The sequence below is a fragment of the Bufo bufo genome, chromosome 5, assembly GCF_905171765.1.
Source record: "Bufo bufo chromosome 5, aBufBuf1.1, whole genome shotgun sequence".
Taxonomy (NCBI): Eukaryota; Metazoa; Chordata; class Amphibia; order Anura; family Bufonidae; genus Bufo; species Bufo bufo.
The window spans coordinates 123,674,828-123,696,226 of NC_053393.1; the positions used below are offsets into that span (position 1 = coordinate 123,674,828).

The 21,399-nt window shown below is 44.3% G+C and overlaps 1 protein-coding gene across 1 annotated transcript in view; it reads right to left on the bottom strand.

Annotated features, from left to right (window-relative positions):
- RAB2A (RAB2A, member RAS oncogene family) overlaps positions 1–21,399 on the bottom strand; it is a 100,142-nt gene that overhangs the window by 40,749 nt on the left and 37,994 nt on the right. Inside the window, exons 3-6 of the mRNA XM_040433442.1 lie at positions 12,380–12,447; positions 5,114–5,196; positions 3,861–3,953; positions 1,443–1,554 (exon numbers count right to left, since the gene is read on the bottom strand). Of these exons, the coding sequence (XP_040289376.1) occupies positions 1,443–1,554; positions 3,861–3,953; positions 5,114–5,196; positions 12,380–12,447 (356 nt within the window). The remainder of the gene's footprint in view (positions 1–1,442; positions 1,555–3,860; positions 3,954–5,113; positions 5,197–12,379; positions 12,448–21,399) is intronic.

Sequence of the window (21,399 nt, forward strand, 5' to 3'; positions counted from 1 at the left end):
GAGCGCCGCACCCTCTTCGATGTTTACCGGCACACTATCTAGGGGTGCTTTCATACGAGCGAGTTGTACACTCCGGACTCGGAGCGCGAGTATAACACAGCTTCTGTCCTGGACTCCCAGCACTGCCGGGGTCACATAGCATTGTATTGATTTATAATGCTATGTAACCCTTAGAGGTCTGGAATGTATTGGATAACAGTGACTTAATGCTGTTAATGCTATGCGACCCCGGCAGTGCTAGGAGTTCAGCACGGGAGCTGTCTTCTACGTTGTAGGATAATTACAGCTTCCTCTCACATTCAAGTGAATGGAATGAACAGCTGTAATCACCCCACACAGCCACTGAGGAAAGGTCATCACTATCCTGAAGATGGGCTATCAATATCATGAAGGTGGACAACCCCTTTAAATCTAGGCGTGGAAATAGGCTCCGGTATGCTTTCAGTCCCAACGGTGATAGCAATAAATTAGGGGTCAAGGCCCACCATCTTCTAGTCACATTGTATCTTGCCTGTTTAGAAATAGTAGATCCAAAATGTAATACTGCTGTGTGTCAGTGACGCAGCAATGTAAATGTAGTCTCACTTTCAGACAGATTTAAAAGGGGTTGCCAGTAGGGATCGACAGACATTGATTTTTTTTTTTTTACAGCGATACCAATAACCTGTGAACTTTCAGGCCAATAGCCGATAATTTATACTGATATTCTGTGCATTTTCATTTTATGAAAAAATAAATAAAAATAATAATAATTCTGTTACGGCGTTCACCACAGATTTTTTTTTTTATATTTTAATATTTTGAACTTTTCGGACGTGGCGATATGTTTATTTATTTATTGTTTATATATTTTATAAGTAAAATTGGGAAAGGGGGTGATTTATACTTAATATTTTGGTGTTTTTGTTTTTTTTAAACTTTATTTAATAACTATTCCCCCCCTAGATATTTTAATCCCTTGTCCTATTCACCCTGATAGAGCTCTATGAGGGAACATGAGCGCGCTGACAGCAGAGCGATCATGTTCTGTGATAGCGCGCTGGACATATTAATCGGCAAGGTTAGATGCCAATACCGATAACTTTAAAAATCATGAATATCGGACATTAATATCGTTAACTCCAATAATCGGTCGATCCCTGTTGCCCAGCATTAGAAAAAGATGGCTGCGCCCATCCACAGGTAGGATGTGGTATCCAAGGTCCGCATATTTACTCCAATGGAGCAGAGCTGCCACACCAGAAACCGTGGACAGGTGTTGCACTGTTTGTGGTGTGCGCGCGCGCCATGTTTTTCGAATCCTGGAAACCCCTTTAAAGGTGTTTTCCATAAATCTAATTATGCAGAGGTTTACAACCCCCCTTTTAGTGTGGCCTTCTGCTGTAAGGTGATGTACAATCAATACAACGTGATGACAATTTCTAGCCAGATTAGTCATTTACCTCCTCCACATTTGAAGCCGTCTTTGCTGAGGTTTCCATGAAAATTAGACCATGTTCTCTGGCGAACGCTTCCCCTTCTTCTTTTTTTACTTCTCTCCTTGATTCTAAATCACTGTGGGTAAAATGTACACATCAGAAAGATATCTGCAATTGGATCTTGCAGAATCAGTCAAAAAAATAAAAAAGATCACATTTATAATATCTTAGGCTACTTTCACATTTGCGTTCGGGGTTCCGCTTGTGAGTTCCGTTTGAAGGGTCTCACAAGCGGCCCCCGAACGGATCCGTAGAGCCCCAATGCATTCTGAGTGGATGCGGATCCGCTCAGAATGCATCAGTCTGGCAGCGTTCAGCCTCCGTTCCGCTCAGCAGGCGGACATCCGAACGCAACTTGCAGCGTTCGGGTGTCCGCCTGGCCATGCGGAGCCAAACGGATCCGTCCAGACGTACAATGTAAGTCAATGGGGACGGATCCGTTTGAAGTTGACACAATATGGTGCAATTTCAAATGGATCCGTTCCCCATTGACTTTCAATGTAAAGTCTGGACGGATCCGTCTGAACTACTTTCACACTTAGAATTTTTTCTGAACTATAATGCAGACTGATCCGTTCTGAACGGATCCCAACATTTGCATTATAGGAGCGGATCCGTCTGTGCAGACACCAGACGGATCCGCTCCGAACGCAAGTGTGAAAGTAGCCTAAGCCACAGAAAGTTAGTGGATGCATAGAACACCGAAATCTATGCCCAAATCATCGTGCTGACGGGAAATCAGCTGTTCCTGGTGACACAGAAGGTGCTGTTCACAACTGTAGGCAACGTCTTTCTGCATCCATTTCATCTTTCATCTCAATACCTTTAATGAGATCAGCTAAGCACAATTAGCAATGGCCCCGGAGCTGCAGGGCAATGAGGAAAGATGCTGCACTTGTTAGCATACTGAACGCAGTGCCTCTTCCTGCCCCGTGGCTCAAGGTCTTCGTTAATTAACAAATATACCTTTGAAAGGTCTGTGCTGTCAGCACCACTTCTACCCGAGTCAAGACTATCAATAAAGTGCCAGATACTGTATTTTTCGCCCTATAAGATGCTCTCCCCCCCCTCCCCCAACGTGAGGAAAAAATGGAAGTGCTTATTAGTACAGTAGGAACGGGGAGCAGTAAATGCAGCGCTCCTTGTGTGTGCTCTGTACTCACCACTCCCTGGTCTTCGCCAGCTGCACGCTGTGCTGGAAACTGCGCACAGCGTGAGGAGGTTGGCGCACTCTGTGACCCCACGCTGTGCAAAGTCTGGTCACAGCACAGCGCAGCAGGAAAAGCAGGAGCAGTGTCCGGGGCAGAAGAGGCGAGTAGATTCTCCCCCCCCCCGATCTGATTAACATGGGGGTCTGATTGGGGGGGGTGCTTATAAAAGGTCCTATTAACATTAGGGGTCTGATCTGAGGACTAATTTTGGGGGGGGGGGGGGGGGGGGGTCTTATTAACATTGGAGGTATGTTCTGAGGTCTGATGATTTTTTTCTTCTTCTTATTTTCATCCTCTAAAACCTAGGTGTGTGTCGTATAGGGCGAAAAACAAGGTATGTGAAATCGTAGACTAGAAAGGAGTGGTATATATATTTATATTATTTTTTTCATTCAACTCACTACAGTTTATATATACTCTGATACCAAAGATCAATGTATCTGAAGTGCTTCACAAACTTAGCAAAGCTTTGAGACGTATCCTGCTAGCTTATTGATAGCCTAAAGGCGTATGCACACAAACAGATTTTTTTCCGTATCCGTTCCAAAAAATTTTTTTGCGGCCCTAACATGCCCTATTCTTCACCATTTTACGGACAAGATAAGGACACTTTTATAGATGACAGCACGTTCCTTTAAATGCGGAACACACGCAACCGGTATCCGTGTTTCACGGATCTGCAATTTGCAGACCACAAAATTGGCAATGGTCGTGTGCATGAGCCCTAAGAGGGACTTGCAGAAATAGGTGGCCTTTTTTCTGGTGCAGCACATTTCTACATCTAAGCTAACCATTCATACACTCTCTAAGGAATTCAGATGCTGCACTGGAAGTCCGCTGCAATTTACAATACATGTGGAACGGATTTTCAAAAGCAAAGTTTCGGGAAAGGACCTGTGTGAAAAAAATTAGCATGCAAATGGGAATGCTGGGGATTTTCACTGCACCCTTTCAATGTATATCTGTGGCGAACCCAAAGCACAATCGGCATGTAACATGTGAAACGGCACCAAATTTGCCATGAGATCTGTGGTAGAAAAATGTAGTCAATATTCAGCCTTAGGGTTACAGTAAATGCAGTACTACTAGTTAGGTGATAGAACAGGGTTAGGGGTCCCGGGTACAGTCAGCTTACATAGGGATACAGTTCACACACACATAATTAGTTTACCTTTTATTGGCAATTAGCATAATCACCATGTTTGAGTTTGAATGCTGACGGGCATCTTCAAGCCAAGTGGTCAGATGATTGAATGTGTCTCTCCTAGGTACAAATACAAAGGGCAATATGGTGATTTCGGACCAGTTCCGTTCTGTTTGTTTCAGAGCAGGTACAGGGCCCCCCTTGATCGGTGGGGGTCCCAGCTGTAGGACCCCCACCGATCTAATAGTTATCCCCTATCCTGTGGATAGAGGATAACTTCTACCAGCCGGAATACCCCTCAAAACAAGGGTCTTAGGCCTCCTGCACACAAAACGTTTTTTTGTTTCCCCCCCCCCCCCCGTTTATGGGCCGTATTTTGCGTTCCGTATACGGAACCATTCATTTCAATGGTTCCGCAAAAAAAACTGAATGTATTGCGTATGCATTTTGTTTCTGTATTTCCGTTCCATAGAAAGATAAAACATGTCCTATTATTGCCCGCAAATCACGTTCCGTGGCTCCGTTCAAGTAAACGGGTCCGCGCAAAAAAAAACAAAAAAAAAACGGAACACATACGGAATGTACTCCGTATGTCTTCTGTATCCGTTCCGTTTTTGCGGAACCATCTACTGAAAATTTTATGCCCAGCCCAATTTCTTCTATGTAATTACTGTATACGCCATACAGAAAAACGGAACGGAAACAAAAAAAAAAACCGGAACAACGGATCCATAAAAAAATGGACTGCAAAACACTGAAAAAGCCATACGGTCGTGTGCAGGAGGCTTTAGGGAAATAGAAAACCACAGCCTGCTCAGCCATTTCCATAACTCTGGTCATAGTACAGCAAGTGTATTCTGATCGCAGCCATCAATGGCGGAGATGGAAATACCCCTTTAGAGCATGTCCACACGTGACCGAGATGCTACAGATTTTTATTTCTAGAAATCCACGGCAGAAAATAAATAATTTCATGGAGAAAATGTTACTGATTTTAAACAGACTTCACTCTCTGCATTGAAGAGCGTCAAATCCGCCATGAAGATGTAAAACGTGCGCCACAGGTCAATTTCCGCAATGGATTTTTGTCTGCAGCAAGTGGGGAAGAATTGCTAAAAACTCACTCACTTTGATGGTACTGTACAACGCTGAGGATTTGCCGCAGGACAGTGTATCACAGCAAATGTGCAGCATTTCAGCCACGTGTGGACGTATAATAAAGGAGATAAGGATGTGCACCTAAAGCTATATCATAAGCGAGAACTCACAGCAAATCTCACCTTGTAATATCATAAACTAATAATGCACCGGCGGCGCCTCTGTAGTATGACCTTGTGATAGAGCGAAAAGATTCCTGACCAGCCTGGAAGAAAGGAAGAAGAGATGAACGGCAGTCTTCCACAACAGCTTCCACACTTTCAGATAATGTAAAAAAAAACATCCCCAGAATTATTGAAGGTTAAAGGTCACTATATATTATTAGCTGCAAACCTGCTGGGAAGAAGAGCAGATGCATACAACTAGCAATAAGCATTATTAAACTATCGGCAGTTTAATATGAATGCACAGGGGCGCTCGCCTACGTGCCAGCTCTGCACTCCGAAAATGGCCACTGACAGAGGGTTCTGTCCATCAGCGGCCTCCATTCATTTATACTGGTTCTCCCATCTGTCCCCAGAGTAAATGAAGCCTCCATGAGCGGCAATTTTCAGAGCGCAGCGTTGGCATGCACCTAACTGATCCTGATGACCAATACTAAGGGTGGTTTTACGTGGCCCAATGAGGTCCATGTAAAATAAGTCAGTCAATGCTCGTTTAAAGAGACAATCCACTAGCGGATGCAAAAAATTAATAAATAAATGCATGGGGGGCAAACAATCCCTACGACGATCATTTGTCCCCCTTGCGGTTTATGTTGCCGGCCGCACATCTGCTCATTTGTCCAATCACTGGCCCACATAAAAGGACCTTAAAGGGCAATTAATCTTTTTAACCATTTTATTAAATACTGCTGTAAACTGCCCACAGTTTTTTTTTTTTTGTAAAGCTACTTTCACATTTGCGCTTTCCCTTTCCGTTATTCAGACCCTATGACGGATCTCAATAGCGGGGAAAACGCTTCCGTTTTGTCCCCATTGTCAATGGGAACAAAACTGAACTGAACGAAATGCACCAGAATGCATTCCGTTCCGTTCGGTTGCCTCCCCATCGCGGACAGAATGCTGCTGCAAGCAGCGTTTTTCTGTTCGCGACGTGGTGCGGACCAAGACGGATCCATCATGACTCACAATGTAAGTCAATAGAGACAGATCCGTTTTCTCGGAGACAAAAGAAAACGGATCCCTCACCCATTGACTGACAATGGTTTTAGTGCCGGATCCGTTATTTCTATTTTAGAGAGAATACAACCGGATCCGTTCATAACGGATGCAGACAGTTGTAATATGATGATGGAAGCTTTTCTGATGATCCATGACGGATCCAGAAAAAACGCTGGTGTGAAAGTTGCCTAATATACTACATTTTTTACCATTTTATTGACAAACTAGGCAACCTGCACACTTGCTCGTACACTACTATGCATTAGCTGAAGGTGCTCAAGCAGGAGCAGTGATGTAGCCTCTTGCCAGTGGTGCCGCGTTCAACCCGGGAGATGCGCCCCACACGCGGACTGTGGTTCCCAGGCCGATCACGGTTGGGTGAATCAGCCCTTAGGCTGAGCCGGATGTGGCTACGTGGACGCCCAACTGTTCATCCGCACACTAAATAGACGTCCAATCTCAAAATGGCAGCCGGAGAGCAATCTGTTTGATCCTGTCTTTATGTTGAATCTGTCACCCCGAAAATAGCTTCTGCACCTTGCATATAGAAACGCTCTCCAAGCACTTCCAACTATAACTCACTTTTTTATAGGTGTCAGATGCTGACATTTTACAGTACTTTCTCTGGTGTCTAAGGTGCCCGGAGGAGACGGCAATAGATATAATGTTCTTTATCGAGGAAGATGAAGACGCGGAGGACGGGAGCAGGTAGCCGTCCTTACTGCTGTCCATTTGTTTCTAGGAACAGGCAGCCCTTCCTCGGCGATCCCTGACATCCCAATTTACTGAATAGCTTTCACAATACATGAATCATTATTAAAACACAGAAAGGACTCCTAGCAACTGCGCTCTCAAGACAAATCTGAAAGGAAGCAAATAACCCAGGGCTGCGCATTTCAATTCAATAACCTGCTCCCCGGGGCAGCTGTTGACACTGGAATAAATAAAGCCCATTGTAAATAAATGATGAATGACATCTTTACGCCCACCATCTGCTGGCGTAAAGGTTGTTGGAAGGCCAAGGATGCAGATTTTATCCGTTATATCGGAAGCAGCAGCCAGCCTCCCAGCAATCCCCTGCCTTACTGTTGTCACTTCTCCCCCTTTAATCTGTTTAGAAGAAGAAAAAAAAAGAAATTCAATGACAGCCCAAATTGTTCGATTGGTCACTTGACGTAACAAAAAAGGTAAAAAAAAATAAAAAATAAAAAATATACACAATGGAAAGCAGACACCATTCCCAGATGTTACCAAGTCCCGGATCTGAAACCTTATACTGCAGATCTCGATATCAGTGACATACAGTAATGAAATATCACCGATTCATTAAATGCCTAAAAATAAGAACATTTATTAAGACCGGCATATTACACGCCAGTCGTAAAGGGGTCATCTGAGTATTTAGTACTGATAACCTACCCTCCAACAGTCACATTAAAATTGGAAAAACAATCCTGACAATGTCACTTTTCTTTAAGGTAGATTATAGCTGGTGCGCAACACAGGTGACTGAAGGGCATTTTAACATTTCAGCCTTAAAGGGTTTCTATCACTTCGTATGCCATAATTAGCTCTCAGACACTAGCGATCCGCTAGTGTCTGCTCTGGCCAACCATCCTAATATAAGAGCTTTTTGGGCAGCCGTTTTGCTAAAAAAAATAACTTTTATAAATATGCTAATGAGCCTCTAGGTGCTATGTGGGCGTCATTAGCACCTAGAGGCTCCGTCTACCTTCATACACAGCCACCGCCCAGCGCGTCCCTCCAGCCCGCCCATCTCCTGATGAATGCGATCCTCCGTGTGACGCAACGGACGAATTCTCGCGCATGCGCCGCTGTATTCGGCGCATGCGCAGAGAATGTCTGACCGCTTCCCTGCTCAGACATCTCCACTGCGCCTGCGCCGATGACGTCATAGTGCTCCAAGGAACAGGCGCAGTGGAGATGTCTGAGCAGGGAAGCGGTCAGACATTCTCTGCGCATGCGTCGAATACAGCCGCGCACGGCGCATGCGCGAGAATTCGTCCGTTGCGTCACACGGAGGATCGCATTCATCAGGAGATGGGCGGGCTGGAGGGACGCGCTGGGCGGTGGCTGTGTATGAAGGTAGACGGAGCCTCTAGGTGCTATGTGGGCGTCATTAGCATATTTATAAAAGTTATTTTTTTAGCAAAACGGCTGCCCAAAAAGCTCTTATATTAGGATGGTTGGCCAGAGCAGACACTAGCGGATCGCTAGTGTCTGAGAGCTAATTATGGCATACGAAGTGATAGAAACCCTTTAAAAGGGGTTCTCCGGGAATTAAGAATAAAATTGCTGAAAATACTTAGAGGTTTTCTGCGATTTTAATATCAGATCGTCATGAGACCAACACCTTGCACCCCTGCCAAACAGCTGGTTGAAGAGAAGGCCATGCTATGTGCCTTCTCTTCATGGTTTACCTGCTCGCCGTCGACATCGCAGCGGTGAGCAGGTGTAATTACAAGCCGTCCCATTCACTTCAATGGGACCGCTCTGTAGTATGGAAGTGCATAGAAAGGAGCCGTCCCATTGAAATGAACAGGATGGCTTGTAATTACACCGGCTCACCGCTGCGATGTCTACGGCAAGCAGGTAAACAATAAAAGGGAAGGCTGCACTCAGAGCACGGCCCTCTCGTCAACCAGCTGATCGGCGGGGGGCTTGTCAGACCCTCATCGATCTGATATTGATGAACTATCCTGAGGACAGGTCATCAATATTAAAATCCCAGACAACCTATTTAAATATTACTTTATTAGAAACATATCCCCAAGTACCTTTAATTAGTTATAATTGCTCATTTTGTCTAGGGAACGATCAATAGAAGAAATAAAATGGCAGACGTCCTATTAGTACACACAAAACCTGTCCTAATCACACAGCAGGGGAAGTTACCTCACAACACTGAGGTGAAGAGCTGCCTCATCCTCCTCTCTGCTATGCATGGATTATGATCCTGAAAACAGTTTAATAAGATCTTCAGCTGAATCTCTGTAGAAATAGAGCTCATGAGGAGACAAGAAATACAGAGGACGGACCGGACAGACTGTGGTACTGGAGACTGCATGCCAGTGCTGCTGCTCATCAGTCACATCCCCACCTTCCTCTCTCTACTTCATGTCCCCTCATGAACTCCTTCAGCTGAATCTCTGTAGGAATGGAGTTCATAAGGAGACATTAAGTACAGAGAGGAGGTGGAGATGTGGGTAATGAGCAGCAGCACTTATATGCAGTCTCCATTATCACAGCCACACATTACTACAGCCTGTCCTGTCCATCTTCTCTGTACTTCATGTCTCCTCGTGAACTCCATTCCTCCTAAAGATCGCTCCCGAGACAAAACGAGCCATTATAACTAATGAAAGGTATTTAGTAATATATTTATAATAAATAACAAAATGAAAATACTTAAATAACACCCGGAAAGCCTCTTTAAGGACCAGTAATATTTCTCCCCCTCTGTGTTCCAGCGTTCATAACTCCCCCCCCCCCCCCCCCCTAAATTTAGCTATGAGGCCTTGAATTTTGTATGCTTTTAGAAATAATTTTGGAGTACATATGCTGTATTAAAGAACATTAAAAAAATTTTTTTAAAAATGTATGAGATAATGTATAAGATTTCTCTCTAATGATAAAAGCTATCACTATTTGGGCTCATGCACACAAACATATTTTCTTTCCGTCTCCGTTCAGTTTTTTTTTTTTTTGCGGACTGTATGCGGAACTATTCATTTCAATGGGTCCGTGTGCATTCCGTTTCCGTATGTCCGTTCTGCAAAAAAAAATAGAACATGTCCTATTATTGTCCACGTAATGGACAAGGATAGGACTGTTCTATTAGGGGCCAACTGTTCCGTTCCGCAAAATACATACGGTTGTGTGTAACTGGTATACCCAGACAAGTGGTCTGCATTTTATGCGGTAAAGATAGGATATGGATGGGAGGAACAGTGTAAAATGGAAACTTTATTGGTGTTTGTGTGTGGGGTACAAGTCTTTGGTGCGACTTGACAGAGTGATCTGGACGCTGGTAGACGTCTGGGTCATGGTGTCAAACTGACTAATTTAGTGAAGAGGGATGATTAGATGAACAACTGCTCATCTTCTCACTCCTTTCCTGGAGAAAAAAGAAAGAAAATCTTATGTGTGAGAGAGAGCAAGTATGCAGTCCACTTGATGGAAGAGAGAGGGATAGGCAACGAGGCCAGAAGTCAACCTTAGGCTACTTTCACACTAGCATTCAGAGCGGGTCCGTCTGATGTCTGCTCAGACGGATCCGCTCCTATAATGCAGACGTTTGTATCCGTTCAGAACGGATCCGTCTGCATTATAACTTAGAAAAAATTCTAAGTGTGAAAGTAGCCTGAACGGATCCGTCCAGACTTTACATTGAAAGTCAATGGGGGACGGATCCGTTTGAAAATTGAGCCATATGGTGTTATCTTCAAACAGATCCGCCCCCATTGACTTACATTGTAAGTCTGGACGGATCCGCTTGCCTGCGCACGGCCAGGCGGACCAGGCGGTCCGCTCGCTGAGCAGAGCGGAGGCTGAACGCTGGCAGACTGATGCATTCTCAGCGGATCCGCGTCCACTGGGAATGCATTAGGGCTGGACGGTTGCGTTCGGGGCCGCTTGTGAGCCCCTTCAAACGGAGCCCACGAGCGGACACCCGAACGCAGGTGTGAAAGTAGCCTTACCCTCCTGGGGTCATGACAGAGGAGGTTTCTCTCCTCCCTACTACCTGTCAGCTCCTCCACGCTGGCTGTGATCATGGGCTGCATTAGGCTGATAAAGGAAAGACCAGGATGGTACATTAGTATTAGAAATCGGGTTGGAGTCAATAGCAGCTGAAAGCAGTTTTCAGCTGCTTTCACTCCAACCTGATTTCTAAATGCTATATATCCAGATGTAGAAGAGCTAATGCAGCAATCCGTGTCTTATTTTAAAGCTTAGATTGTCAACTTTCAAACAAGACCACGCGCACATCTTTACTACGTCAAAGCCCAATGACGGGTTAAAGCACCTCTGCACCTCATCCTGCTGTCCGAGCTCTTGCTCAGGCCGAACTGTAAGGTACTTTTCTCAAAGCCTGAGCAGAGCTCATACTGAACCGTTAGCGGGTTAACGTGGTATTTCAAACAAAGACCTTTATGCAGTGTCCACAGAAAATGTCATATGGACTGAACCAAAAATGAGAGAATAGCTGCAGATTTTTCACCTGGATTTGGGGTCAGAAATCTGTAGCGGATTATTGTACAAACAAAGAGCATGAGACTGTACAAATCTCATGCACAAAATCTGTATGTTTTCTGTGTAGAAAAATACATTATGTCAATTTCTTACGCTGATTTGAGTTCAATGGGGAAGTAAAAAACTGCAACAAACCTCAATTGTTACAGATTTTGCAGCAGATTTTTTTTTAAAATTAGAAAGAAATACACACTGCTTAGAATCCAGTGCTCCAGTACCACAACTCTGGTGCTCCCCACTGCTTCAGCAATGTCGTCATGGTTTAGGTTTAACTGATGACATGCCAGTGACCACTGCAACCAATCTCTAGCGAAATATGGCACGAGATCACTGAGGCCACTGATTGGCTGCTACGGTCATGTGCAATATAAAAGCTCGTCAACTGCAGTCATGAGAACAAAGCCTGGCAGGGAGGACTGGAAGAGAAGGGGGTGGGGGGAGGAATGATGAGTGTAAGCTTTTTTTCTATTATGTTAATACCTTCACTGCCTTAAATAAATCAGACAATCCAACAGAGGGGGGGGGGGGGGATTTACTTTGCACCAAATTTATCAAATGGTGCACGTCAATTTGGAGCATCTTGAAACCTAACACTTTTTGCTAGAAATGCTATGCCAGTTTTCTACACAACCCCCTAGTGGAGTGACTTTAGGACATTTTTGTGCCTTCTCCCTTGCACTTTTCAAAACTGGAGTGAGTGGTGTAAAAATAAAAATTGCAAAATGTTTGCGCAAGTGATCCCAAAGAGTTGCAATAGCCCTACTTTGCAACTTTTTGAAGACAGAATTCTAGAATGCAGGGCTTGATAAATTCTCCCCAATATTTGTATGAAGACTGCAGCCAAGTGCAATCACTATATTGGAAGTCCCAAGGGTGCACACATAACACTATCAGTTCTGGGTTAAGTCCAGGCATTGAAAAACCAGAAAGGTTACTAGAAACAATACTTACTGTGTCCCATATCTGGAGTTTAATTTGCTTGCCGTCAATTGTGATCATTCGTGCACCAAATTCTACACCTGAGAATGAAGAATAAAGGATGTTAAGGTGTCTTTACATTCATTGTATAATATTTTAACAGGTCGCCGTTCATATGGTATGTGGACCACTCCGGCTTCTATAGCAGGAAACTGCCATGTGCTTTATTATTTAGGGTCATGTAAGAATCGGTAGACTGCTCCAAAACAATCAGCTAGTCCAGCAGGTCAGTAACCTCTATGTTCTTGGAGACTATCGCCTGCACAGTTTACATGGCAAATTCTTCCATGTCATATTTTTATACATAGGGCAACTCATATTAGATTAAGGATCCATTCACACGTACCCAAGTGTTTTGCGGGCCGCAAATTGTGGATCCGCAAAACACGGACAACGGCCATGTGCGTTCCGTATTTTGCGGAACGCACTAGGCCAGCACTTTAATAAAAATGTATTTTCTTGTCTGTGTCTGCGGACAAGAATAAGACAGGTTCTATTTTTTGGCGGAACGGAAGTGCGGATGCGGACAGCACACTATGTGCTGTACGCATGTTTTCCGGCCCCATTGAAAATGAATGGGTCCGGATCCGTTCAGCAACATTGCAGAACGGATCCATTTTGCGGACGTGTGAATGGACCCTTATACTAATATGATGATGAAGTACTAAAAGGGTATTCCAAGATTTAAAATTGATGGCCTAACCAAGCCCTGTACCTCAGGACAGCATCAATAACTGATCAGCAGGGGTCAGACACTCCAGACCCCCACTGATCAGCTGTTACCTGGTAGAGAAAGTCAGCGGTGAAATTAGACAGCTCCATCCATTGACTTCAATGCTGTATTTACCAGGTTCATCCGCTACACAAAGGACATAGTTGTGGCGCTTTAAGAAAGGGGTTATCCACCTCTGCGGCCCTCTCGACAAAACCCTGATGTCGCCAGAACTGCAGAGGGAAGGATACTTACTTGCCACAGGGTTCCAGATCCTTTGGCGCGTGCCGCCCCCGCCCTGCTATCACTTGTCAAACCGGATGCTGACAAGCAGGGCCAGCTCCAGGTTCATGTGGACCCTTGGGCAATAAATGTCAGTAGGACGCCTTGTAGCATTTGTCAAATGTCACCACGGCATTTGAGTGTTAAAAAACGGAAGCGTGGGCTTCCTGCTCAGACACACCTTCCCCCAGCGGAGATCATGAAAAGCACCCTGTTCTAAAAATGAGCCGCAGCCTGTACTAGGCTTCCTGGCTCATTGTTAGTATATTCCAGTTCAGGCAACTAGGTGGCAGCACTAAACTGTGATATAGTGATTTCTATAGAGAATAATGGAGCAATTTCCATTAGGGTCTATTCACACATCCGTATGCGTTTTGCGGATCCACAAAACACGGACACCGGCAATGTGCGTTCCGCATTTTGCGGACCGCACATCGCCTGCACTGTCATAGAAAATGCCTTTTCTTGTCCGCAAAAAATAAAAACCACCCAACTTTCCCCAAAAATGAACAAAAAAAAAGAGAAAATGATGGGCATCGTCGCATCACAAAGATTCGCCGCACCTGTGCACTTTATTCCCCATTATGGGCAGAGGCACAAGAGCGTTTAATGCGCATGTGCTGGGGAATGAAGTGCGCAGGGGCAGCGAATCTTGTGAACGGCGCTGGATTTCTGAAGAACCTAGGGCGGGCGAGAGGGGTTTCATATGAAAAGTGACGAGGGGCCTGGGCACCAGCCACTTGAACGCCGCCCTTGGGCACCATCAGAGCTAATTAACATATTGAATAAAAGTGTTTTTTAGCTAAAATAAGTGACGGACAGCTATACGGTAAGTAGCATTCCAATATGGGGACTATAATGCAGATCATGGTGTCAGGGTTCTATAATGGTCAGTTTAGGTGAAAGACTCCCTTTAAAATATAAAAAAAGTTAGCCCATATGGTGAAGGATGTAACAGAAAAAAAAATTAAAAAGGCTGATTTGCAGCTTTTTTTCCATCACTATCTCCCAAGAAAATTGAATAAAAACTAATCAAGTCATACACACCCCAAAATGGTATTATAAAAAAAAAAAAAAAAATGAGCCCCCCACACGACTCTGTAGATATAACTATAAAAAAAAAATTATGGGGGTCACCAGAGAGCAGGGGTTCTGTTCGGGTTGCCACCTTTCCCAACAAAAAATAATAGTTACACAAATTAAAAAGGTTGGTGTGTCTATTTAAAGGGAACCTGTCACCGGGATTTTGTGTATAGAGCTGAGGACATGGGATGTGATCTACATTGATCATCATTTAACCCCTTAAGGACACAGCCTTTTTACACCTTAGGACCAGGCCATTTTTTGAAAATCTGACCAGAGTCCCTTTAAGTGCTGATAACTTTAAAACGCTTTGACTTATCCAGGCCGTTCTGAGATTGTTTTTTCGTCACATATTGTACTTCATGACACTGGTAAAATGGAGTCAAAAAAAAAAATTTTTTTGCACCAAAAAATACCTAATTTAACAAAAATTGTAAAAAAAATTTGCAAATTTCAAAGTTTCAGTTTCTCTACTTCTGTAATACATAGTAATACCCCCAAATTGTGATGACTTTACATTCCCCATATGTCTACTTCATGTTTGAATTGTTTTGGGAATGATATTTTATTTTTGGGGGATGTTATAAGGCTTAGAAGTTTAGAAGCAAATCTTGAAATTTTTCCGAAATTTACAAAAACTCAATTTCTAGGGACCAGTTCAGGTCTCAAGTCACTTTGCGAGGCTTACATTATAGAAACCACCCAAAAATGACCCCATCTAAGAAACTACACCCCTCAAGGTATTCAAAACTGATTTTGCATACGTTGTTAACCCTTTAGGTGTTGCACAAGAGTTATTGGCAAATAGGGAGGAAATTTGAGAATTTCATTTTTTTGTCTAATTTTTCATTTTAACCCATTTTTTCCACTAACAAACCAAGGGTTAACAGCCAAACAAGACTGTATCTTTATTGCCCTGACTCTGCCATTTACAGAAACACCCCATATGTGGCCGTAAACTACTGTACGGGCACACAGCGGGGCGTAGAGTGAAAGGTGTGCCGTTTGGTTTTTGGAAGGCTGATTTTTATGGACTGGTTTATTTACACCATGTCCCATTTGAAGCCCCCTGATGCACCCCTAGAGGAGAAACTCCCTAAAAGTGACCCCATCTAAGAAACTACACCCCTCAAGGTATTGAAAACTGATTTTACATACGTCGTTAAAGGGAACCTGTCACCGGGATTTTGGGTATAGAGCTGAGGACATGGGTTGCTAGATGGCCGCTAGCACATCCGCAATACCCAGTCCAAATAGCTCTGTGTGCTTTTATTGTGTAAAAAACCCGATTTGATACATATGCAAATTAACCTGAGATGAGTCCTGTCCCTGAGATGAGTCACATACAGGACTCATCTCAGGTTAATTTGCATATGTATCAAATAGGTTTTTATACATCATAAAAGCACACAGAGCTATGGGGACTGGGTATTGCGGATGTGCTAGCGGCCATCTAGCAACCCATGTCCTCAGCTCTATACACAAAATCCCGGTGACAGGTTCCCTTTAACCCTTTAGGTGTTGCACAAGAGTTATTGGCAAATGGCGATGAAATTTGAGAATTTCATTTTTTTGCCTAATTTTCAATTTTAACCCGTTTTTTCCACTAACAAAGCAAGGGTTAACAGCCAAACAAGACTGTATCTTTATTGCCCTGACTCTGCTGTTTACAGAAACACCCCATATGTGGCCGTAAACTACTGTACGGCCACACAGCGGGGCGTAGAGTGAAAGGTGAGCCGTTTGGTTTTTGGAGGGCTGATTTTGCTGGACTGTTTTTTTGGCACCATGTCCCATTTGAAGCCCCCCTGATGCACCCCTAGATTATAAACTCCATAAAAGTGACCCCATCTAAGAAACTACACCCCTCAAGGTATTCAAAACTGATTTTACAAACTTTGTTAACCCTTTAGGTGTTGCACAAGATTTAATGGAAAATAGAGATACAATTTCAAAATTTCACTTTTTTGGCAGATTTTCCATTTTAATATTTTTTTCCAGTTACAAAGCAAGGGTTAACAGCCAAACAAAACTCATTATTTATGGCCCTAATTCTGTAGTTTACAGAAACACCCCATATGTGGCCGTAAACTACTGTACGGGCACACGGCAGGGTGCAGAAGGAAAGGAATGCCATACGGTTTTTGGAAGGCAGGTTTTGCTGGACAGTTTTTTTTTACACCATGTCCCATTTGAAGCCCCCCTGATGCACCCCTAGAGTAGAAACTCCAAAAAAGTGACCCCATTTTAGAAACTACGGGATAGGTTGGCAGTTTTGTTGGTACTAGTTTAGGGTACATATGATTTTTGGTTGCTCTATATTACACTTTTTGTGCGGCAAGGTAACAAGAAATAGCTTTTTTGGCACCGTTTTTTTTTTTTGTTATTTACAACATTCATCTGACAGGTTAGATCATGTGGTAATTTTATAGAGCAGGTTGTCACGGACGCGGCGATACCTAATATGTATACAATTTTTTTTATTTATGTAAGTTTTACACAATGATTTCATTTTTAAAACAAAAAAAATGTTTTAGTGTCTCCATAGTCTAAGAGCCATAGTTTTTTCAGTTTTTGGGCGATTATCTTAAGTAGGGTCTCATTTTTTGCGGGATGAGATGATGGTTTGATTGGCACTATTTTGGGGTGCATATGACTTTTTGATTGCTTGCTATTACACTTTTTGTGACGTAAGATGACAAAAAATGGCTTTTTTTACACCGTTTTTATTTTTTTTTGGCGGCGTGAATAAAACGTTTTTTTTAGGCATATAAAGTTTCTGATCCCCGCGGTCCAGAAACTGCAGAAATCGCAGCAAACCGCAGGTCTGAATTGACCTGCGGTTTGCCGCGATCGCCGACATGGGGGGGGTCACGGGACCCCCCCCCGCGCATTTGGCCTAGGTGCCTGCTCAATGATTTGAGCAGGCACCGGGTTCCGATCAGTGCCAGCAGCACGGCAGTGATCGAAAATACACAGGGCGTACATGTACGCCCTGTGTCCTTAAGTACCAGGGCACAAGGGTGTACCTGTACGCCCTATGTCCTTAAGAGGTTAAAGGATATTTTGTAAGGGGTACACCATGCCATTAGAACAGTGTTCTAAAACCTTTAATATTTTCAAAAAACCCGATGATCATAATTAGAAAACAGCAATGACTCTAGCACAGAGAAAGATTCAAACTACATTTTCTGGAGGTTACACCAGTCCCCAATCAGTAGAAGTGCACAGGCCCTTGCTTTGCAGGACTTCAGCACATCTGCGGCCACAGGACATCACTCGTCTCTCACTGCTCTGGTGGGATTTTGGTCCACCCTTCTTCCAGTCTCTAACAGTTCTGTGACTGCATTATTTTCCATTAAAATGTATTAATGCCAGATCCGGCCCCAAGTGTTCCGATAAAACGGATCCGGTTTTGCGGTCTGCGCATGTGCAGACCGTTAAAAATGTGAAAAAGATAAATACGGGATCCGTTTTTCCGAATGACAACCGGTGAGACTGATCCGGTATTGCAATGCATTTGTGAGACGGATCCGCATCCGGTTAAGTCTACAAATGGTATCCGTTTGCATACAGATTGCCAGCGACGGAACTGCCTGCTGGAATCCAACAACGCAAGTGTGAAAGTACCCTTACCCGTTTTGCTGTGTGACGGGAGGGGGGGGGGGGGGGGGGGGGGCATTGTCCTGCATGAAAATTGCTGGCTGATTGAGTGATGAACGCAAGGAAGTTGTTGAAGAAGGTTCTGATCCGCACTCGCATTCACTCAAACCATGACCCTTCCTCCTCCACCTCTCACTGACTTCTTTACACACTTTGGGTTCAGTCTTTCCCCAGTTTGTTGACTAACAATGTAATATATAATGTATATATATATTTCAGACCCAAATAAATTAAACTTGGACCACTTCTCTGTCCACACAACATTCTCCTCAGCATAGGGGAGTCTAGCCTTTTGATTCTTTCTGCTAATGAGAGGTTTAGTCACTGCAACGGATACGGAATGCAAAAGCGGCCGGTATACGGAACGCAAAAAACATTCGTCAGGGTTTGTCAGATCATTAGGAAATTAGCACCAGTTGTCAGATTAACACCAATAACTTGCAGGTACCTGAAAGTGTTCTCTAATTTTGATCAGGGTTCTTTTTCAATTATCTTATTTACATTTTTATTCTGTGCTTTAGAATAAATACAATTTAGGAAATAATCTTAAAATACTGCTATTTTACTCATGTTAGGATATATTCACATAGGACCTTGACATTTCAGAAATGGTATTCTCTAATTTTGATCACTGTATTAAAAACATTAAGTATAACCCCTGTCCACCTTATAAATACAGCAAAATCATGTTTTATAACCTGATGTAACCGCTCTTCTTTCTGCCCAAGGGGCGGCGTTTCAGCTCCACATGGGCGCACACAGGCGCCCTAACCGCCGTTTTGAAGCACCGCCCAGCTCATCAATATTCACTTCGCTGGGCGGCTTCTGCTGTCCCCGACGTTCCGAGATCCCGCGCATGCCCAATAGAAAGCTCTCGGAACGTTGGGGACAGCAGAAGCCGCCCAGCGAAGTGAATATTGATGAGCTGGGCGGTGCTTCAAAACGGCGGTTGGGGGGCATGTGTGCGCCCATGTGGAGCTGAAACGCCGCCCCTTGGGCAGAGAGAAGAGCGATTACATCAGGTTATCAAACATGATTTTGCTGTATTTATAAGGTGGACAGGGGTTATACTTATATGTTTTTAATACACATTAGAAGACCTATGCATGCATATATATATATAGCTGAATATGCTTATTGGGCCTGTCAGTGTCCCTTTAAGTAGAGTCCTGGTTATACATAATCTCCTGCTCTCTCACCTATCTGCTGATGATTAGCATCTCTCTCCGTGAGAGAAAGCGAGAAAACTAGGTAGAAGACTGTCAGTCATCAGCAGGAATTCATGAATGACCAGGACTCTTCTCAGGTGGCCGGGACTCTTTTCCAGGCCCAGTCTGCAACGATTGTGATGTTGGTTCTCGGCAACCACTTACTTTTAACCCTAAAATGAAAGACTGCTAAAATCAACTCACCTGTCTCTACTTTATTCTGCCTTTAGTATGGGCAGCATAAAGTTGATGACAGGTTCCCTTTAAAGGGTTGTCTAAGATAATTAAAAATCAAAGCCCATGATATACTCCTGCCACTATTTGTTTACAAGCTGTAGACCTCTGAGGACAGTGATTGGCTGCAGCAGTCACGTGCTGTATCTCAGTATTTCACAGCAGTGGCAGAAGTACCAGGGGAGCGCCAGAGGGTGGGTATACCATGGGTTGATATTTTAAGCTACCCCTTTAAACAGATGCTACACAAAAACAGTCAACGGGACTCATTTATTATGACCCCCTATGGCAGAAGCTGGTGTAAAAAAACAAAAAAAAAACACTGCATGCCCTCATTTTGCCTAAATTCAGATATATACAGCCTTGCCACTGGGGTGTGGTCTTTGATAAATGACCCCCAGCGTAGGTGACAGCCGTGGCATGAGGCGGAGCTACAAACCTCACAATGGCTCATGTGATTTACTTGCAACTTTAGTCTCAGTCCCATGGTCACAGCGCCAGCCTAAATGTATGGCACGCCGGGAGCAGTCTGCAGCAGCCATGCACGCTGATGGTTCTTAGATTGTCTCCCTTGCAGTTGTCACAGAAAAACTCATCCAGCCTACCCCCTGAACACAGGGCAAGCGGCACTAACAGAATAAAACCCAACCCTAGGAGCTCCTGTCCTCCTCAGACAATTACGAGGTTAAGCTGCCATCTATCAGGAACGCTCGAATATCACAAAAGGATTTATTTTTATCATGTGAAATGCCCCGACGCAGCTTTCTATGACCCGCTGCTTATTGCATGTTCCTTCAAGCCCTCCCCAAGCGCACATACATGATTACACATGAGAATACTGACGCACGTCCTCACCTCACTGTCAGTACCAGGATCAGTGACGGGCACTAGAAATGGATCCCTGAATGTGGGAGAGAGGTTGCTTTCGCTTTCAGTTACCATGGCAATGGTGATGTCATTAGTGAAATCACGCGATTTCCCGGGGCCATACCTTCTTCCCAGAAAATTCCAGAGGCACATGTATAGCCTATAATCCTGCTCACATTAATTAGGGGCTCTCTATAAGGACAGATCGTACCCGCCAAATCTCGATCTAGGCCTCTCATAGGTACAGACGGCTGCATTTCTCAGGGGGGGTCCTTCTAACTTGCTGTGAGCTGTCCAATCACGGCGGACCACACCACAGCCAGGAAGAAGGTGACGCATGCCGCCCCCCCCCCCCCCCCCCTCGAGAAATGCAGCCGTCTGTTCCTCCCTGTACCGATGCTATTAGCATACAGGGCGCCAAAACAGTGCGGGGGGCAGTGTATGAGTATAACAAAATAGCCCAATGACATCTCCTAAGTTTGGCCTACAACGTGAGGTATTCATTTTAGAATTGTATAAACTGATGAAAGGTCCTCTTTAACCCCTTAAGGACATAGGACGTACCGGTACGCCCTATTTCCCGAGTCCTTAAGGACACAGGACGTACCGGTACGTCCTGACTTAAAATCTGTATTCCGGCGCCCGAGGGGTTAAACGGAACGGGATTTCGGCTGAAATCCTTCAGCCGGCATCCTGTGACAACGCCAGGGGGGGTCATGTGACCCCCCCGTGTCGGCGATCGCAGCAAACCGCAGGTCAATTCAGACCTGCGGTTTGCTGCGCTTTTTGCAGTTTCTGATGCCTGCGGTCCCTGACCGCGGGGATCAGAAACTTTAGAGTGGCTAAAATCATTATTATTCACCCCCCCCTGCACCCCTGCATGATTTGATGCCGGCGGGTGGTGCAGGGGGGGTGTCGCATGCGGTGGGGGCGTTGCGGGAGGC